Here is a 22039-nt window from a genome sequence, read left to right on the forward strand (position 1 = left end):
AAACATGGATGTGATTCAAAAAGGTTAGATGGCCTGAAAAAATTAGTCACACTTGTACTTCTCATGGTCAAAAACGACTGCATTGGAAATGAATGGGAATCGAATTTCAACTAGTGGAAACGTTTGGTACTGAACACAAATAAATCAAAATAATTATTGCTTAGATTTACTTGCCGTTTTAGAGCAAAACACATTTTGGAAAATATATATTTCATATAAAAATTTAGAAATAGTATTTCTGTGCATTTTTCAGAACAATAAACTCTGATACTTTTAAACATTAAGTTTTTTTTAATTGCTTTTTTCACTGCAGCAATAATCTGCCAAGTCTTTCTTCAAACTTAACTCTGTGCTCTAAAGCATTTAAGATTTAACATTAAGAAATTTCATTTGTCTATGCTCAAATAGTTGTTAACGGGTAATAAATGGACTATAACTGCTGCATGAATATAATTTAGTACCGTTAAATTCCCTGAAAAATATGAAATAAAAAACATTATCGTACATTACAGTTTTATACAGTCCTACAGTTTTATAATTCATTTAAAAAGAGTAAATAATTAATGTTGTCCTTGCTCCTTAGAAGATTTAAACCTTTTAAAAAGGATCGTTTACATGAGTTGCCAGAACAATCCGATTCCTTAAAATCAATCAAACCTTCCAATGTTACACAATGGAGAGAGGGAATTTTAGGAAATGTTTGTTTTTTAACTTCAACTCTGCTATAAAGCTGTGTGTGACACAAATGTGTATTACTTAATACTTACTGTATTACTTATTACTTGTAATACTTATATGGTATCAGAATAATTATTTTATAGTTGCTTTGTATCGGGACACCTCGGGGGGAAAAGTGGCAAATCTACATTATCTCAAATCTACAGCTGAAACATGTAGTTAAGTTAGTTGCATTGCTTTGACGGCCCCACACGGTTGCGCATATGCTTTGTGTGTGTGTGTGTGTGTGCCCGTCCCTGGCAAGGGCACAGGAATTCAGTGGTCAGGTCTCTTAAGTGCAGCTGACAGCATCACGGGGCGGGTGGGAGAGGGGCAGATGGATGGAGGGATGAATAGAGAGAGAAGAGGTCATGCCGGTGCTAAACATACAACATGAGGAGCTCTATGATCAATGTGCTGCAGAAGGTGAGACGATATCGAGTTTTGTACATGCACTCATCATAAAGAGGTGTGTGAGCGTGTTGTTTTATTTTTAAGTATTTGTGCAGACACTACAGGACTTCTGACAATTCAAGGTCATCTATAACGGACAGGGCATGTGGGGTGAACTCGCGCGTGTGTGTTTCTGTATGAATGCATTGTGTGTTGTGTCCGTCTGTTTGCATAGTTGCATGCAGGCATTGTTAAATGCTTCCTTTGTTGTTGTGGCAGTTTTGTTGAGGGTGTGTGCTGGCGCGATTCTGCAGTGTGTTCATGAAGTGAGAGCTATCTCTGTGTCTCTGAGATCAGCCAAGTGTGCTGATGTCATCTTTGAGAGTTCATGTTGTGCTGATGTCATCTTTAAGCTGACCGACATGACGTGACATGCTTTGTGTGTTTCCTGCAGGATTTATACTTGTCCATACTACATGCTAAATTAGCTCTGTTTCAAAACCTAGTGTGTCTACAGTCATGGAAGTTGCTGTCATAAAACCTCAGAAGTCGCCAACAATGAAAATGCAGGGGAGACTCAACTTACCGTTCATTTAAATGGATTTTAAAGTTAGTTTAATCCAGGGTTTTTTTTTTTTTTTTTTTGCACATAGCTTACACTGATACATTCATTATCTTTAAATTGCACATTGTTTGGATGACAACACTGGCCAGGATGTGGAATAACAATTTTGTAAATAATGGGTTAAAATTCTTCTTATTATTTTTTTTTTATTTATTTTTTTTCATCCAATTAATCAAAGAAGTTTTAAGTCTATTGTTTCAAAGCAGCTTTAAATAAAAGCATGAAGTTAATGTTTTTAATATTTTAATATCTTCCTTAAGTTGCATTTGGCAGATTAAGCTGGGAAATAAAGTAGTTTACATTATGTTATATTATAAAACCTCTAGCAGTTGATAGAGATTTGCTATATAGCAACGCTTTACATGCGTGTGTGTATATATAAATATATATATATATTTATTTATTTATGTAGTTAGTTAGTTAGTTAGTTAGATATACAACATTATATATAGACCTGTGCAATAATATAGTTTGCAAATTGCGAAGATATAAATATTCACTGTGCCAATAATTAATAATCAAAGATATAATCAACAGATTCATCGATTTATTAACAGTTGTTAGTTACAGCCCTGCATGCAATAGTTGTTGAAATGATCTATTTTTATTAATGCTGAACAAATATTTTTGTTATTGATACTTTTCATATGCATTTTTTAAATGCAAATTTTAACACAATTTCTCTCGCTTCGTTTTTTTTTTTCACTGAACTTTTCGCAGTGCTCGTCCTTTCGATGAAGGATGTGTGTGATGCCAAATAAACGTACAAATTTGTCCGAATCAGACTTCATGTCGAGAGCACTCCTGTGATGACTTGAAATTCTGCTCACTAAGTTTTGAAACAGTTTTTTAAGTATCTAAAGTGACTGTATCTTTAACTACACAAACATTGCAGAGCCGCAGTGCCAGGCCAGCTGTCTCAGACCGGAAGTTAGGGCGGAGCTGACGATCTCCTATAATACACACCCTCCACTAACCCTAACCTCACTACAACTTTAAACTCCACCCTAGCAAATGGCTAACCTCACCCCACCACTAACCCTACTCTTACTGAGGCTATAATCCCCCGTCTGAGACAGCTGGCCTGGTGCGGCTGTCCTGAAACAGTCAGGACCTGTGGCTCTGCTGTTGGATACTATTGAAACATCAAGTCAGTGGGTTCAGCGATACACCATGTGTATGAGTGAGGGTGTGTGGGTTTAGGGTAGCTCTGAAAAGAGGAGCACACAGCCAGAGTCCTGCGGAGAGACTTGTTGCCCTAGTTTCTCCCAGCTGGATGATGATGTGATGCTAAGAATAACCTGAGAAGGGGCAGATGGAGGCTATTTCAGGTTTGTAAACGGAGGGCTGAACATGAGAGTGCATGAACAAGAGCTCAATGTCATATTTATAGAGGGACAGACATAATAGAAGATCCTAGTACACCATTTATTAAGGTCTTGATGAAAATTGAACATTTATTTCATAACCAACCTAGTGTTTGTGTAGTGAGATGAGTGCAAAACCATGGATAGCTGCTCATTACCATGTTTTAATTAATGTAAGACTATAAAAACAGTATTGCTGCTATTGCAGGTGAAAACTTGATCCTCACTCACTTCAGACTATATTGAATGAATCGACTAGCGATTTTCACAAAATTACCATAGCCATTACAGTACATTTTTTTTGTATAGGAGATCAGCCAATTTAGTCTGTGCTTATGCAATTAAAGTTTATCTAATTAAATCAATTTCAAGTCAAATCAGATTCCTTTTCTATCTGTAATAGGCAATATTTTAGTATTATTTATATACTATTATTTGATATATTTCAGTGTTTTAATAATTGTATGTGGTTTTGTCATTTTTAATATTTCTGTTTAGCTGTATTTTTATTTCAATTGTTCGCTAATTTTAGCACTTTAACTTAAACTTAAAATAACTAACTGCATTAAATAGGGTTATCATCTAATATTTATATTTTATGTTATTTTATTTCAGCTTTTTAATAGTTTTTAGTTAACGGTTTATCATTACTTAACATTAACAACACCGGTAAAAGTACGACGGCTCATTCGAGATTCCAGGTCAAACATCCGCGTTGCAGTGTTATTGTGTTGTGCTCTGTCATTGTTGATTATGCAAAAATCCCAGAGCTCTCAATTTATCTCAAATTTGTGGCCAACAGTTTTGCAAGGGCCGCTGATAGTGGAAGTGAACTGACCGGACTGACACATCTGATGTCTTACTGGAGATCAAAGGTCTCCTTGTGTCTGACAACTAATGCGTCACTTATTGCTGAGGCTCTTCATGACACTGTTATACAACAGTTTATATATGTACGTCTGAACTTGACCGAGCGGATCAGAGCATCTGTGGCTGGACTGCAGACTCATGAGGAGTGTTTATGAGGCTTGAGGTTTCTGTGGGAATGGAGGTTTAGTTGGTGTGTGTGTGTGTGTGTGTGTGTGTGTTTGGGTCGGGATAGCGGTATGTGTTGATGTCAGTGAAGTAGTGCCATGATGCTTCAGTTGAGTGAAGAGATCCCAGCTCACCATCTCGCATCAGGTAAGGGTATGTGTGTGTGTGTGTGTGTGTGTGTGTGTGTGTCTGTTAGAGAGAGCTAGAGAATGGGAATTAGGGCTTCACAATATATCGAAATTATTGAAATACCGCAAATGTATATATCGCGATATGCATATCACAACGGCTTGCAATAACTGGGGTCATGAACAAAAGACAAAGAGAAAATCACTCGCTGCTCTCGGCTGAATAACTTTTGTTGCTTTAATAACAATCAGTATATATTTCATTTATACAGTGAAAACTAAGAAGTGTTTATTTTTACATTTGATTATTCAGTTTCTGTTGTTAAATAAACCTAATGTAGGATAACCTGAAACCCTGAACCCCGTGGTTTACACTGATGTTAAAGTAACACTTCTTATGCTTCAGTAAAACACTGCTGTTCACTTTCAGTTGTATGTTTTCTTGTCACAAAAAGAATGTGAAACACGTATGTAGGTTATATAATTTTAAATATATTTTAAAGATAATTTAAGTTTATTTTAATGAGTTATAGCATTTTTCTTCAATATCGTGCAGCCTTAATGGGAATTGATTATTCCAGATTTCCAGTGATTGTATTTGGAATTTTAATGAATGTATGGAAATGGAATTTGGTACACAAGCACGAGATGGACACTACCGTTCAAAAGTTGTTGTTTTTTGGAAAGAAATTAATACTTTCAGTAAGGATGCATTAAATTGAGAAAAAGTGACAATAAAGACACATGTAATGTTACAAAAGATTTCTCTTTCAAATAAATGCTGTTCTTTTCTATTAAGAAGCCTGTAAAATAATGTGGATGATAAAAATGTTTCTTGAGGAGCATATTAGAATGATTCTGAAGGATCATGTGACACTGAAGACTGGAGTAATGATGCTGAAAATTCAGCTTTGATCACAGGAATACATTTTATAAAAATTTGTAGTAAAATAGAAAAATATATATAAATATTTCACTGTTTTTACTGTATTTTTGATCAAATAAATGCATCCTTTATGAGCAGAAGAGACTACTTTCAAAAACATTTTAAAAATCTTACCAACCCCAAACTTTTGAATGGTAGTGTGTGCACTTTTGTTTATTTACAGTCATTCTTGTTAGGCTGAAGTAACATGGGTTAGATATTAAGATGTTTTGAGTCAGGTTAGAGTTTGGATATTTACAAGTTAAATATTTACCAAATTTAACTTAGCTATAGTTTGGAGGCAAATCTACTGTGTGTTTTATTTTGTTTAAATCTAGTTAAGTGTAGGCCATAAACCAGATAATCTTTTAATCTGTGTTTCAATCTAAATGATCAGACGATGACTCTGATTACAGGATAATATTGTCTATAATATAGTATAACAACAGGGTTTTTCCTGGGTCAAAAATGGTCTTCGGTGGTGGCGGACAAACACGGTCATCCACACACAAACAGTGCAAAGTATTCTGCCCATGTGACCTGTAAGCCCAAGACTGACAATACATTCAAAATAAATGCAAAGAAACAGTTTGTAATATTAACTTAGATCATAAAAACAAAGTGCCTAGAACTATTTATGTAAATTTAACTTTAACTTTATGTACATTTATATGTAAAAAGTGAACAACAAAGTTCATAGAAAAAAAGTGTCGGGTATATTATTTTGTGTTTATACCAAGTCTTAATGAACATAATAATTTGACATACATAATCAGATTGTTTTGTTCCGCACATTGCTATGGTTATCATTGTCAATCGTGTTGTATAGTTAGCAGCGTAAAAAAAAAAAAAAAAAAAAAAAAATATATATATATATATATATATATATATATATATATATATATATATATATATATGTATATATAAGAAGGAGGCGAGAACCAGCGAACATTCAAAGACTTTTAATAAAATAAATAAACAAATACAAAAACGAAAGTAAAGACACACATAATAAAACAAAATCAAATAAAATAAAACATCAAATAAACAACAGCAAATAAAACAGTCCAGGCCTGGTCCTCTCTCGATCTTCACTATCTATCTATCTATCTATCTATATATATATATATATATATATATATATATATATATATATATATATATATATATATATATATATATATATATATATATATATATATATATATATATATATATATATATATATATATAATATAAAATTAAGAAAGCGAGCAAAGATCACTGGCATTATAATCATACTTTTCAAGTGGACTTCAGTGTGCGTGCGTGCGTGTGTGTGTGTGTGCGTGTGTGTGATGACAACCAGCTAGTGGGGACATTTTACTGGTCCTCACTAGTTAAAGGCTAATAAATCAGCCAAAACATGTTTTTCTTTAAATCTAGTGTTTTGCACATGTTTCTGTGATGGGTTGAGTAAGGCCATAGAAAACATCATGAACCTGATATAAAATCAATGGAAGTCTTATGCAGTGTCCTCACTAATATAGTCAAACAACTGTGTGTGTGTTTAAGCCTAATGAGAATGCATTTATTTTAATTCAGGATTGCTCACGGGACAGTGACTGCTGTCATGTGCTTCATTATTCCTCCATTATCTCTCTCTCTTTCTCTCTCTCTCCACTGGTGATGGTGTCTTTCATTTGGTCTGTCACCCTCACTGGATGTTTACCCGAATTCCTCAGCATATAATACTTCTCTCTCTCCCTTGCTTCCCTTCTTCCTTCTCTCTCGTTCTCTTTCTCTCATTCCTTCTGCAGCATTTCTAGCTGTTGGTTCCTCTTACCCCCATAATGGCTCTAACAGCCTCTCTAAAGGTAACACTGTCTGTCTGATGCTTTATCTGTCTATTTTCCACTCGTCTGTCATCTATTCTTACAGAAAGCCTGTCCTTTCTAGTTTCTGCTTCTATTTTTGAGCTAGTATTTGACCTCGGACAACCAGCATGTGTAGTCTAGTGTGTTAAATGCACTGCAGTGTCCTAGAGCCATCTGAAACTCACATTAAAGGGGTCATATCATGGAAAACCGTGGATAAAACTCTTATTTAATATGTAAACATCTGTTATTTACAACATTTATTGAAACTAAACTATGAGCACATTAACATAAGAAAAGCTACATTAACACATAAACACGTATTTGGTATTCATAATTTGGCATTGTTACTCATTTCATATGTGAAGAGGTTAGCCAATCACAGATCTGTAATAGATATAATTTACATAAAGTCTTAAAGGTACAGTAGTCAAATCATGTCGCAGCAAGCAATTTATCTATCAATGCCGAACCTGAAAATTGCAAAAATTTGCAATTTTGAGCAAACAGCTTTAGATACCAGGTGGTCGACAAAATGTCTTGCTGTTGTTGAATCTGTCGGGGACAACCAGGTTTCATTGATTATCTATTTGTTGCAGTGCATCTGGTTTGGACTCAGGTTCTCGCACAAATAGGAAATTAAAAGGAAACCCTGTTAAATAACATTTGGTGCAACTTTGACAAAAATTATTAGTTGGCCTTAAGTAAAAAATGACCCCTTTAAAGTTGTAGTGTTTATATGCAGTAGACAGCAGTACATCTGTAGTGTAGAGTAAACTCACTTTAGATTTCGATCCGTGTACACTACTGTCATAAGTTTGAGATTTGGTTTTCTCTTCTGCTCACCACGGCTGCATTTATTTGATCAAAAATACAGTAAAAAACAGTAATATTGTGAAATATTATTAGATTTTAAGTTTACCGTTTTCCATTCTCATATATTTTAAACTATAATTTATTCCTCTGATGCAAAGCTGAATTTTCAGCATCATTACTCCAGTCTTCAGTGTCACATGATCCTTCAGAAATCATTCTAATATGATGATTTGCTGCTCATTAAACAATTCTGATTATTATTATTAATGTTGAAAACAGGTAACATTATAAATGTCTTTACTGTCACTTTTGATCAATTTAATGCATCCTTTCTAAATACAAATAGTAATTTCTCTCTTACAAAAGTGTGTAGTGCATGCAATCAATAGTGAATCTGAATACATGTGTTTTTTAATGCACTTTGGGTTTGTGCATGACATCACTGCAGTGTGTGTGTGGTGCATGTGTAGAGCTTGCCATATGGCGTGTGGGTGTTTCTACACCTTCCTATTTTGGTTTGTCTTGCCGAGAGAGCAAGAAGAACTATTATTTTTTTCTATTTGTTTATAGAAAAAAAAACGATTTATTTTCCCGTGCACCGCTAGTGTAGTTGCCAGTAATTGTAGGATTTCTTTCAGGATTTTGTTTGTGTGACTCTTTGCCTGTCTCTCTCTCTCTCTCTGTAGTCCTCAGCGCTGAGCGGGTGGAGCAGATGACCAAGACCTACAATGACATCGACGTGGTCACACACCTCCTGGCTGAAGTGAGTGATGTGATCGTTCAGCAAACTGTGATAAAGTGCCTTGTCTAGTTTGCTTTTGATCGTAATGTCTCTTGATTGGCTGTCTGTTTGCATTACGATGTCGTCCCGCAGAGGGATCGCGATCTGGAATTGGCCGCACGGATTGGTCAGTCTCTCCTGCAGAGGAACCATGTGCTGCAGGAGCGAAACGAATCTCTGGAGGAGCAGCTAGCACAGGCTGTAGACCAGGTACAACACGCTTTCACAGGCTAAACATGTACAAGTGGGGTTTCGAATTTGGATGAATAAATCAAAAGTAGGGTAATTGCGATATGGACTGGTGTCTGTGAATATTTAACCGCAAAAAGACCGCTAGTGAAATATGAAGTCTGTATGTTCTGTTTGTCTCTGTGTTAAATCGTTAATGTTTTATGCATATATTTGACAAAAAAAAAAAAAAACGTTTTTGATAGTACATTTGTATTAAATCATAAATCCAGAAAAATCAAAAGACAGATTTCATAAGGCCTTATTATTGAAAAAATAAATAGGGATATCAGTGTCGGCCGATATATGTTCATTTTTAATGTTATCATTTTGATAAATTTGGCCGATATATTAAAGGTCCCATATTGTCAAAACTGTAATTTCCTGGCTTTTTTCATGATAACACAGGGCTAGGGTCTATGAAACTACCATATAAGTTTCAAAACAGTCGATCCACAGACAAATGCACACAGCCTGCATAAAGTAACTGTGCCTTTTCACTGTGCCGTTGTGACTTCCGTATAAGTGTGATGTCAGAACTACTCAGTCACCGCCTTCAGTCACAACCCCCACCAATGGTGCGTCACTCAGAAAACAACAGGCCAATCAGAAGGAAGGCTCATGAATATTAAGTAGACAGGCCAAAATCGACCTGTTCTTAGCAGAGCTCCTGAGAAAGGAGCTGTAAAAATATATTGAGATGGTTTTTGGTACTTAAACCGCAAATATATATTCTTAAGGACATCAAAAGCTCAAATAAAACTTCAGAAAGGTTTACAATATGGGACCTTTAAAGCCAGTAAATAATGGATTATTTCCTTCAGCTGATGGTTTTAAATTGCTTAAAATATGCTTGGAATCACTTAAAAAAATGGAAAATACTGCTAAGTGAAAAAATGTTTTTCATACTGCTATGTGCTGCTCAAGTCATATAGGCTACATCAAATTATAATGAAAACATTATTAGAATTGTGTGCTTGAGACATGCCTTTTAATGGTGAGACTTTTGTTTTTGTTATCATGCTCTCAAAAATGATTAAAAAAAATTGGATTTAGATTTATCGGCCAATATATCGGTTATCGCCTTTCAAATATGAAGGATTATCGGTATCGGCCCAAATGTTCATATTGTGGCTAAAAAATTATTTATTTTATGAATTCAATTGATTAGTTGTGTTTTTAGATCATTAAAATTGAATCAATTAAAATGGAACCCAGGAAAGTTAAAAGGAGGGGGAAAAGCTAATTTGGGAAAAATAAAATGGAATTTAGAAAAGAAAAAAGAAAAAACGATTTCATAGGGTCCTAAAAATGTCATTTTGGTTAAACTTTTAATAAGTTGTTGTCAAATTGTACAAGTTTCATTCAATTAATTAGATATGCTTTTTGTTAACTAAAACCGATTTTAAAGTGCCCTATATAAGCTACACACAAACTCTCTGTATCAGGTTCATCAGCTTCAGCATGAGTTGGCGAAGAAGGATGAGCTCCTCCGGATGGTTGCGAGCGCCAGCGAGGAGAGCGAGACCGACTCCAGCTGCTCCACGCCGTTACGCCAGCAGGGGCCCTCAGGGGCCGCTCTCGCCCTCAGCCAGCTGGAGGCCCTTCAGTCCAAACTCCAGGAGCTGGAGGACGAGAACCTCTCGCTGAGATCTGAGGTGCGGCACGGGCTCTGCCTGATATTACAGGAGCTGAAGGGTTTGACGAAAGCGTGACCTCTGGTGTTTTACAGGCCTGTCACCTGAAGAAAGAGACCTTCACTTATGAGGAGAAAGAACAGCAGCTGGTGAACGACTGCGTTAAAGAGCTACGTGAGTATTTCCAAGATCCAAATCAACTTAAATGACTCTGCATAATCAGCAGCATCATAAACCAAATTAAACCTCGTTAATGGACACTAAATTTGTCTGCCATTTGGATGACATTTTTTGTGATGCGTTCTAGGATTCCACAAAAAAGTCATTCATCGATTTTGGCCAAAATGCAATTTTGCAGCTGCATTTTAAAACAGCGTCTGCATTCAAAGACCACTATGATACCTAAAAATGTCTCTCTAGGGTTTGGAACAGAGCCTCAGCACATAAAAAAATATTAGATATGCTTGCATGCATCCAAATAATCCATTAGTAATCAGATTGTTGGCTCAATCGGACTGAAACGTCTTCATGCAATCAATCTGAAAGCGCTTGAACTGATTGGAAGGGTGAGACAGACCTAAAATAATCCACTCAACTGACCAATTTCTCAATCGGATTCAAACATACGTTGTGCACATTCGCAGTGCTGTGAATATTTACAAAATATTTGCTAAAAAAGCTCTTCATACATACAGTATATGTCAGATTTATATATATATGTATTTATATATGCTTACGGTTGCTCTGCTGACATTATTGCAAAAGCATTCTTCATATTTGAGACTGCGCTGTGGTTTTGTTCGGAATACTTGTAATGCACATTAACGATTATGTGAATCGTATTGCAACGTATAGGTCTCATGTAAACAGAACTTTCAGAATCTGAAATCAGATTGGATTCATTCGGATTGATGAAAATTAGTGCATGGAAACATTCTATTGAATGTGATGTGGGTTAATTTAGAGTTGTTTATTCAGTGTGTTTGTTTAACAGGCGAGTCAAACAGTCAGATGGTGTCACTGACGGAAGAGCTCTCCCTGAAGAACGAGGATTTAATGAGACATCAGGAGGAGATCGCCCAACTCCTCACACAGATCGTAGAGCTCCAGCACAGAGTCAAAGAGGTCAGCATACATCACGCCACATCTACTTTTACACTACTCCTCAGAGGTTTGGGGTCAGACAGAATTTTTTTATTTTTTTTAAGAATGCTTTTTTTCACCAAAAGTGACCATTTATAATGCTGTTCTTTTAAACTTTCTATTCATTAAAAATCCTGAAATGTATCACGGTTTCCAAACTGTTTTAACATTGATAATTTAACAATGTTCTCAATGCTCGAGTTCATGTGTAGAGCCCCTGGTGATACTTCGAGCAAAGTTTCATGTTGTGTCGAGCCTTCTTAGTGTTTTAAAAATAGCGATTTTGATGCTATCATAAGGTGCGTTTCCATTACAGATTTGCGCCAAACTTTTACGATTTTTTTCTAAATGTCGACAAAAAACTATTGCGAAATGACACCATTTCCATTAACTGATGTTATGCGACTAAAACTAAATTTTTTCCTCTCGCGATAAGTAAGTAATCATTCCAAAAACCATGGCAAAGGACGTTGGTAGGATTATGTATTTCCCAGCCAGTGCACTAGCCATTATTATTAAATGAAGGAGATGTATGTGTGTTTTCCAAGCATTAATGGTAAGGACGACCCTTATTATACTTGTGAGCGGCTCATATGAGGTGTTTTTGGGTGTTTCTCCCTCATATCTGCATCGAGGTCTTGATTGTGGCATTTATTTGAGGTTTAGAATCCAGTATTCCTGTAATTCTTCTGTCTTTTATGAATTTAATAAAGAACTCTGTGTCGTATTCAGTCCAAACATACCGCGTCGTCTACGTCAGCTGAGGTGACTGTAAATGCAGTTTTCCATTGCAGTTTTGCAAAATATTTCTTTTTCGAATTGCCTGAAAAACCACCTCATGCGAGCGTAAAAACTTTTTTGCGCTAAATGGGAGTTTTTGCGAAATTGACGTTTCCATTGGGCGTATTTTCAATTCGCAATTTCAATTTGCGCAATTTGAAGAGTAATGGAAATGCAGCTATAGTCGTGCCCCAAGCACTCCCATTCAGAAGGCAATTTGACCGAAAACGAAAATACGGTCAAACTTAAAAGTGGCGTTTCCATTCTAATTTTTAAACGAAAGTTTGCCTCGGGTAGATTAACAAAAAAGACCCAAGGTGACATTTTGGCGACAGTTATCCTTTAAATAAATGCAGCCTTGATGAGCAAAAGAAACTTTTTTCAAACTTTTTTTTTTTTTTATCTTACCAACCCCAAATTTTTGAACAATAGTGTATGTTGATGTATAATTGAGTATGTCTTGGTTTTCTCAGTTGGCGCTAGAGAAAGAAGAGCTGAGAATTCACCTTCAAGCCTCAAAGGAAGCACAACGGCAACTTACAGCTGAGGTAAAGCCACACACACATACTGATGTAATGAACCGTAAACCAATCCGTCTGCAAATCTGGATTAAGACGGTTCAAAAGCCCTGTTTTACAGAAATGCGAGGTTAAGGGCCTTGTTTGGATTAATCCGCTTGATTTAAGGTCTTAAAGCATTTTAAATATCAGTTTTAAAGTTTTACAGCAAAGCAGCTTAGTCACTGTGATTTAGAAAAGGCCATAAACTTATCCAGCATGTGGTGTGTCTGTCTTATCATTGCACTTTTGCTGAACTTATGAAATATGACCGTAGATGCTGGCGTGTTATAATGTGTCACAGGCCAGTGTTAGTTAATAAGAAATGCTGTGATCATTTCACTGGAAGTATTATGGCAAGAATGTCTTTAATCTCTTTGTATATCAGCATATCAAACTCTCTCTCATTTTTTGGGCTAATAAATTGTCCCAGGAATAATTGCAATCAACAATATTACTGTCATTTTTAAGACCATTTTGTCTCACTGATATAATGACGATATAGAAATATAGATATATAAGAGCATAATAATGCAAGTACACCCAAGTGCATCAAAGAGCAATTTTTAATTCTTAAGAATATTCAGGTATTGGAATTAGAAAAAAATTTATATCCTAAATAAATAAATCTAGGAATGCGCATGAGTACCAGAAATGTTCGATCATGAAAATGATGATCCTTTGACTTAAAATGAAAAGAATATATATTTTCCACTTTTTTCTGATTGGTTATGGCATTTTGGGATGGGATGTAGTCAAGACTGGCTAAAATGTTGGTGACATTCATTCTTATGTTAACAAACAGCAAGCATGTAAACACAATGGGCAATGTCGAGTTCCTCAAAAATGATCGAAATCATGTCCATATATCATACAATATAGTCATTTTCATGACAGGCCTACTCTGCTGTATTATGAGGCACACCAGCTGCCTGCGGAATATAAACATCGGTCTGTGTGTGTGTGTGTGTGTGTGTGTGTGTGTGTGTGTGTGTGTGTGTGTGTGTGTGTGTGTGTGTGTGTGTGTGTGTGTGTTAGCTGAAGGAGCTGTCGGACAGAAATGCAGAGTGTGTGGGAATGTTACACGAGTCTCAGGAGGAGATTAAGGAGCTGCGCAGTAAGAGCACTCCGTCTGCAGGCCTGCGCAGACACCTGTCTTATGGACTCTATCCCATGGTGAGAAACACAATCTCTTGCTCCACACCTCCATCTCTCTCACACACATTTCTTCTTTTACAATCACATCTGTTCTTAAAAGAAACTTATTCAGTAACCTACACATGCTAAGCATTATAATATCCATTGCATTTCATTTGTTCTTTTTATTTCTCATTTTATTTAGTTTTGTTTTTGTGATTGCTTTGTTTTATTTTGTTTCATTTAGTTTTTGTTTTGTCTTTTTCATTGTATTTCATTTTTTTTTTTTTTTTTTTTGTTAGTCATTTTCATTGTATTTCATTTTTTATTTTGTTTTTTGTTTTATTTTGTTTAGTTTTTGTTTTATTTCTCATTTCGTTTTTTTGTTTTGCTTTGTTTTCATTTTATTTATTATTTTTATGTTTTATTTAATTTAGTTTTTGTTTTTTATTATTTCATTTAATTTAGTTTTTAGTTTTAATTTTTGGGGTTTTTCATTTTGTTTCATTTAAATTTTGTTTTATTTCTTGTTTTTGTTTTGCTTTGTTTTTTTGTTTTGTTTTTTTGTTATTCATTTGTTTCAGTTAATTCCGTTTGTTTGTTTTTTGTTTAGTTTTTTTAGTTTTTTTTTTCTTGTTTCAGTTTTGGTTTTGTTTTGTTTTTTATTTAATTTCATTTAGTGTTGTTTTTTTTGTTTGTTTGTTTGTTTGTTTGTTTGTTTGTTTGTTTGTTTGTTTTTTACTCTGTCTCTTTGGGTTAACAGGTCTTATAATCATTGCTTCTCTTTTTTTTTTTTTTTTTTTTTTCAGGATTCTTTGGCAGCTGAGATTGAAGGTACTATGAGGAGAGAGTTGAGTGTAGATGAAGAAATCGCCTTTGAGGACCAGAGGTGACACTCACCATTCTCCCTTACACACACCATCACGTTTCCATAGCCATGTGGTCCTTCAGCAGTACTGACCTTTGACCCCGTCCACTCTGTCTTTGAAGGTCGACCCATAAGCGTGTGTTCCAGACGGTACAGTCAGTGAATCGGGCCGTGATGAGAGCGGCTGCCGCTGTGCCTCCGATCCCTGGATCCGCTCGCAGCGGCGTGATCATGACACCAGTGCCCTATCCATCACACACACACAACACAGAGGAAGAAGCTGGAGATGTGGACGTCACCAAGTGAGTGGGACTGGAGAATGTATTTATACTTAGGGCTGTCAAATAAATAATTTTAATATCGAATATTCGTTGAATTTAAAAAGAAAACCTGCACATTCAAATGCGAAAACCGTGCATTCAAATTTTTTATGTGTCAGGAGCATAGACTGTAAAAGGTCAAGAGGCGCGCGAGACATGATGATGGTTTTGTTAGCGTATCCAGTATACAGCAGGTGCGGCTGCGTTCTTCATTTGAAATACATTGTCAACAAAGCGCTCAGCACTCGCTGCAGATCTAGTTGACTGGTGTTTTTGACGAACAATATGTGGAAGTAGTGAGTAGAACTGGATTGTTTCTGAATGGCAGTTTTCTATTTTGTAGATCATCATGCTGTCTGCTGAAGCGTGTTTTCTCAGGTTACTGATGCACTTAGACTCAGGTTTCTCAGGTTTTATGCACTATTGTAACCTAATTTTCCTTGCACGCACATTAAGGAAATTATATTTTATTTAAGAACAATTGTTTCAAAAGTTAATGCACTTTAAAAAGTGAATGTTATTTCATTTAAATAAAAGATGGGATGCTAGATTTGGTTTATATTATGCTTATTGCGCTCGCTTGCACTCTCTTGTGGGCATAGGAGACAATACAGCACTTTTTTCTCTTAACATTAAAGCTGCAGTCCGTAACTTTTTTGGGTTAAAAATGATCCAAAATAAATGTTTGAGCAAGTACATAACCAGCCAGTGTTCAAAACTCTCTGCTTGCCGTAGCTCGATTCAAAAGAGTAAGCTTGTAATAATGTTTTTAATTCCAGTGGCATTGACGTGATATGATAAGCGATCGTTAGATTTAATCAGCGCGATTTACTGCAATGCTTTTTTTTCCTTAGTTGGTCAGAACAAAAGTGGATGTTACTTGCTTGTTCAGACATTTTCCGGTGAAAATTCTTATGTTGGTCATACTTCCAAAAAAGTAGAATCTGTGATCCCGAATGCCAGTATCCACACCGGCGCGGCGACTGACAGCCGCACGCTCTCCTCAAAACATTGGATTCATCCGCACCAGCCCTAATTTATACCCACAATGCTTTTGTGTGTTTCTGATACGCGTGTGTGTGCGCTGCAGAGAGAACTCCCGTCGAGGTCGGCCCGGTTCTCCCGGAGGAAACGACCTGACGTCAGCCGTGAACCGGCTCTCCCTGCGGAGGCAGAACTTCGTGTGCGAGCGCCAGTTCTTCCAGGCGGAGCGAGAGCGTAAGCTGAAGCTGTTGGCGGAGGAGTCGGACGCGGGCGCGAGCGGATGCAGTTCACCAATGGGAAGCACCGTCTCTTCTTTCACCAACCTATCAGAATTCTCCTTTTCCTCCAGCTGTTTCAAGACATTTCTTCCTGAAAAACTGCAGATTGTTAAACCAATGGAAGGTGAGGATAGGATAGCGTGCCTTAAAAAATGTTTTTCTGAAATCGGCATGTACTTCTTAGTTGATTATGTTCAAACAGTCCGTTAAGATAGTCAGTGTATGGACTATGAGCATTTGGATACATTTCTCTTTTTATGAAAAAGGATTTTGTCATTTTTACTGTCACACTTTATAGTAAGGTCATTAATATTAGTTAATGCATTGTTTAACTAACTGAATTTAAATAAACTAAAAGCATGTATTATTGTTAATGTTCCATCAATATATATTAATGTTTAATTAACAGTTTTCTATTTCAATACCTTTTAAAATGTAATTTATTCCTGTGATCAAAGCTGAATTTTCAGCATCATTACTCCAGTCTTCAGTGTCACATGATCCTTCAGAAATCAGTCTAATATGATGAATGTTTGTCCCTGTTGTCCTGGATCTGCAGGTTCTCTGACTCTTCATCATTGGCAGCAGTTGGCTAAACCCCACCTGGCCACTATCCTAGACCCCCATCCAGGTGTAGTTACCAAAGGCTTCCGCCCCCTCCCTCAGGACAGCGTTTATCACCTGAATGACCTTGAAGAAGATGAAGACCAGGCAAAACTCTCATGGGAACAGAAGAGAAAAGAGGAGGAGACACAGGCCACAAAAACAAAAGAGGATGAGGAGGAAGAGGAGGAAGGAATCACATTTCATGTGCGGTCATCATCCACTCCGGAAGAGAAGACCGAGAGGAGGCGTGTCCAAAGCCCAGCTAATGCCCCGCCCCTTCCTGCATCCCTCAGGAACTCCCCTGTGCCCATAGCAACGGTTGTCTCCATAGCAACAGCAGTTAACCAGACAGCTTTTCCTACAGTCAGTTCTGGAGTCTCAGGATCAGCAGATCCGCAGTTTGACCTGAATGTCGTCTCTAAAGCGTCCTCTACAGGTAAACGGCTGTCATTGCAACCAACGTGTCCGTTCCTGAATAATAAATAATGCATGTTTGATGATCACTTTTTTGTTTGTTTAGCTATAAACCCTGGGAAATATCAGAGCTCCACTTTTTCCACGTACACCTTCACTACCTGCCGGATCCTGCATCCCAGTGACAGCACGCAGGTTACACACAGGTAAAACAACGACCAGCCCTAATAAAAACAACTGTTATTATTTTTGCTGTTCTGTTTGGTGACATAAGTAAAAATGTGCAGTTTATTGAAGTAAGGAGCTGACCTAAGATAGATAGGTAAAAATTATTTTACTTTTTACTAACCTTTTCTCATCTGAGCTGGGCTTTCTTGATTGTTTTTTAATCACAAAAAACACAAAAGTTCTATTTTTTGGCAAATGTAAAGGCCCTTTCACACCAAAAGTGAATTGAATGAGCCTTAGGTGAAGGAAATATAAATTCACACCTGTACAGTAGAGGGCGCCGCTCATTCTGAACTGCAGAAGAATAGGATGCAGGAGAAGAGAGTTCAACACTTACTTCAGCAATAAAAACTCTAGTCATTTTTGCTTATTAGTATGGTCGAATTGGATCATCAATGGTCAGCAGCAAACACATTGCTTAATAAAGTGAGATTAAAAGCATAAATTATATTTGTGTTAACATTTAATTATTGGTTTGCTAATATTCTGAGTTTGCATTTGACTGTTTGTATTCATTCTGAGGAATACTGAATCTGTGCATCTGCGATGAGTAAACGCCTGCTCACATTTAGTCTAGAACTACAATAAGTATCATGTTCACACACAACGCCTCTGCACTTACTCATGATTTCTCAACATGAGGACAGAAGAGCTGTCAGTCTATATATGGGAAAACAAAGTAACTTGCATTATTTTTTTGAAAATGGTCATTTAAAAGTAATGTGTTACTTGAAAATGTAATCTGATTACTTAACCAGGTTACTTGTAATGCGTTACCCCAACACTGGTTATGAATGGATCTGGTTGATTGTATTCCTGTGTTTTGTTTCTGTTCATCAGCTCTGCCTGTAGTCCTTCTGTCAGCGTTAACACCCCGAGTTCTCTCCGGACCGGTCCCAGTACTCCAGTGACACCCTGCAGGTTGAGTCTGGGTGATTGTTTCCCGGTTCGCCGGCCTGCGGCGCCCCCTGGTGGTCTCGCCAAGCTCCTGCTGGAGAAGGGCATCTCTGCTCAGGGTCCCGTCGCTGAGGCGGCACCTAAAAAGCCTCTTTCTCTCCGTCTTCTTCCCAGCACTCCTCCAAACTCCCCTTCCCACTCCCCATGCCCCTCCCCAGTGCCCTTCGACTCCCGATCCACCTCTTCGGACAACTTTCTGGCATCCCGTCCCGCTGAGCTCTTCCTGCAAGACGTTTACGGGCTGAAACTCGGTCGTGCCTCTCGACCGGATCTCCTCAGCCCTGATCAACCCCCTCACGGCCAGTCAACCAAACCGGACCGCCACGGCGTCAAGCTCGTGGAGCATCTGCGCAAGCTAGGCTTGGATAAAAAAGTGCTCCAAGGGTCTGATGCCGATGGTGCCCATCCACAGGAATCTGCCACCTTCCTAGCAACAGGAGGCGGCAGCTTATTGGACGGGCTTAGGCGAAATCAAAGTCTACCTGTTATGGTTGGCCGCCGTAGCGCATCCGTTTCCAGTCCGCCCTTTCCTGTCCCGCCCCCTCACCCGACTTCATTGGCCCTTCCCACTCCTCCATGGGGGAACCCAAACGAACCACGCCGCACACGTAGACCCGCCTCCCTCTCTCAGGCCCCCCCCCACCTGCATAATTAATAAGGATGTGGGAGGGGTCAAAACCGTCAGTTCCCCTTCCTGCCACCCGTAAACAGACCAAAAGAAGCCGAAAGACATTTAAGGTTGTTTTTAAAGCACAAAAAAATGAAGGGAAAGTGTTGATGAAGAATTTAAAGGCCTTATCATAGCACTCAAGAGGAAATACAGACTTCTAATACTATTTTTTTTTCCCCGTCTTTTCTTTAATGGTTCATCTTCACCCCTTTATCCTTATTTACTCTCATTAACACTTCATCGCACTTCTGTTCTGTCCATTAACTCATGAGGCTGTGGAGCTGTGAGGTGGCGGAGAGCAGGAAGGAATACGTACGTGTGGAAGGATGTTGAATGTTGGATGGAAGGAAGGAAGTTTAAAAGAATGCTATAAAGTTCTGGGAATATGAAGGTTTCTGTAGGTTTATTTAGAATTTTCTGTCACTTTGATTCATCCTAGTGAATCATATAAACGAGATTGAGGTGATGAACACAAACACGAATGGAATACGCAAGTGAAATGAATGTTAGCGTCTCCACAGCCTCATTTTAGGAGTTTGTCTCGATTCATTCAGCAGTTCCTGAGTTTCTGGCCAGTCTGTCCTGCGTTATAGACGTTTAGTAGAACATCGGCCTGCCTGTTTTGTCTTTTTTATTGTCTGTATTTTTGCATCATTGCAGGTGTAGGTGGAAGATTTTGTGTCCCTCATCATTATAGTGTATATGGACATAAGCTTCTCGGGTTTTTTTTGCACTGAATTAATTGGTTATTAGGAAAGTTTGTCACAAAAGAGCACATCTGGATTGATTTGAGTATGTTACATGTAACCTTATACTAAATGTTGTATTATTTAAATTATGCTATTCAGGGACTGTGTATTAAAGGGAAAGAGTGATCTGTCCATATGTACACTTGGAAGGCATCACTGCAGATTATACTCTTTAAAGTTTGGCTTAAGACGATTATGCGACTGAAACATTAATTATTCTTTGATTCTTTTGATCACTGATTTTTTGCTCCAGTTTCCCATTTATTAGAGTAGGATACATTTGATTGTTATTTTCTATTGTCATTCTCTTTTGCGTTTACATCCCTTAAATATAAAACATGCAAATTGTATCTTTAGTGAATACAGAATCCCTACTAAAATAGCCCTAGAGATGGTCTTGACACTTTGCCCATGACCTTTGACCCCTGGATGAATTCCAATTGTGCTTCCTCCTTGTCATCCTCACTTCTTTTCTCATTTTATGCACTTTTCGTTTTTAACCCATTAAAATAGTGTTTTTAGTAAATAGGCATTACATGTGTTATCTAACAATGAGGTAAACCTAGAGTATGTTAATAGATTTATCCTGAGCGCTATCTAATATGATTTACTTAGGAATTATTAATATATATTTCGTGTTTTTGGTGGAGTTTGAGAAGGGACTCAAGATTCAAAGGCCTTTTTGGGTTTAAACCAAAATTATTTGTCTTACTAAAATATGAATTGTCATTTTATAAGCTAAAACTTGTGTTTTGTGTTTGTGGTAAACTGACTTTTATGCTTTGTAGTAAACACAGTGACAGCGCGGGGAAAAGCATCAGCTTGCTGTCAGCTATGCCAGTGAACAAGAACACAAAGTAAACGTGACTCAAATAAACGTCGGTTTCGGATCACATCATACGACAGACTAACACCAGCATGCTTGCTGCATATATACATCATTAGCTTTATCTCTAACCTGAGCTGAAGTGTATGGTACTAAACGCATGATTTGATTTAAGTATCAAAGTGTCCTTATTTCCATCCTGCTGTTGATGTCATCAAGCTCTCGGCTGCCATTCAGGTCAAAGGTTAATGCTTGAAGATGATGCCATAAGTTGTGACATAAAGCACCAAATGATTTCTTTTGTGCGGTTGACCTAGTAACCACAGCCTTGGTGTGTGTTCCTGTGTTTAGCTGTCAGAACCCTGTATCAGCATCATTATGTTGGGTTTTTTTAATAATAAAACAAACAAAATCAACTTTGGTGTCCTTGACATTTCATCCTAAGGAGTTTGAAAACTACACAAGAGCTGAAAAATTGCTTTTTATTTATGTTCATTTTATGTTTTAAGTATATCGAAGTAACAGAATGATTCATTTCCCTTATTAAATTGTGCAAAAGTTACATTAGATTGATTTTAATGTATATTAATAATTGTTAAATTATGTTAGTAATTATTTGCCATAAACATACAAAGAAATAAAAAACTGGGAAAATACATACAAAAGAATCTGTTTTGTACCATTTTTGCATTTTGACATTTGTATTTTTGACAATTAAGCAAAGTTACAGCCCAAATCCAATCAGAATAATGAAAAAAAAAATATTGTGATGGGAATTAAATATTTATATTATTGCAGATGTAAAATTAAGCATGTTTTGTACGATTTTTATATTGTGGCATTTGTTTCTGACAATTAAGCAAAATTACATACCAATTCTAATTACCATAAGGTAAAAAAATATTGCATAAAACATTAATTCACATTAAAGTAATAAGATTTTTTTTTTTTACTATTACAGTTATGTATGGACAGTATGAATATCATTGCTGTTTTGCAGTAATGAAAACAATC

At 37.0% G+C, this 22039-nt stretch overlaps 1 protein-coding gene across 4 annotated transcripts in view; it reads left to right on the plus strand.

Annotated features, from left to right (window-relative positions):
- trak2 (trafficking protein, kinesin binding 2) overlaps nucleotides 1–21418 on the plus strand; it is a 33502-nt gene extending 12084 nt beyond the window's left edge. The window contains exons 1-15 of one of the 4 annotated variants that reach the window (XM_081381396.1): nucleotides 1050–1143; nucleotides 6990–7046; nucleotides 8549–8625; nucleotides 8737–8853; nucleotides 10320–10529; nucleotides 10604–10682; nucleotides 11503–11633; nucleotides 12905–12979; nucleotides 14027–14164; nucleotides 14935–15014; nucleotides 15116–15295; nucleotides 16404–16699; nucleotides 17135–17617; nucleotides 17702–17801; nucleotides 18664–21418. In XM_081381396.1, the coding sequence (XP_081237522.1) occupies nucleotides 1089–1143; nucleotides 6990–7046; nucleotides 8549–8625; nucleotides 8737–8853; nucleotides 10320–10529; nucleotides 10604–10682; nucleotides 11503–11633; nucleotides 12905–12979; nucleotides 14027–14164; nucleotides 14935–15014; nucleotides 15116–15295; nucleotides 16404–16699; nucleotides 17135–17617; nucleotides 17702–17801; nucleotides 18664–19435 (2850 nt within the window). In that variant the 5' untranslated portion in view covers nucleotides 1050–1088 and the 3' untranslated portion in view covers nucleotides 19436–21418. Of the gene's footprint in view, nucleotides 1–1049; nucleotides 1144–2955; nucleotides 3067–6989; nucleotides 7047–8548; nucleotides 8626–8736; nucleotides 8854–10319; nucleotides 10530–10603; nucleotides 10683–11502; nucleotides 11634–12904; nucleotides 12980–14026; nucleotides 14165–14934; nucleotides 15015–15115; nucleotides 15296–16403; nucleotides 16700–17134; nucleotides 17618–17701; nucleotides 17802–18663 lie in introns of those variants that run through there. The other 3 variants (XM_081381397.1, XM_081381394.1, XM_081381395.1) reach the window with 3 other exon arrangements.
- Nucleotides 21419–22039: the final 621 nt, after the last annotated feature.

The sequence above is a fragment of the Scardinius erythrophthalmus genome, assembly GCF_964197995.2.
Source record: "Scardinius erythrophthalmus genome assembly, chromosome: 12".
Taxonomy (NCBI): domain Eukaryota; kingdom Metazoa; phylum Chordata; class Actinopteri; order Cypriniformes; family Leuciscidae; genus Scardinius; species Scardinius erythrophthalmus.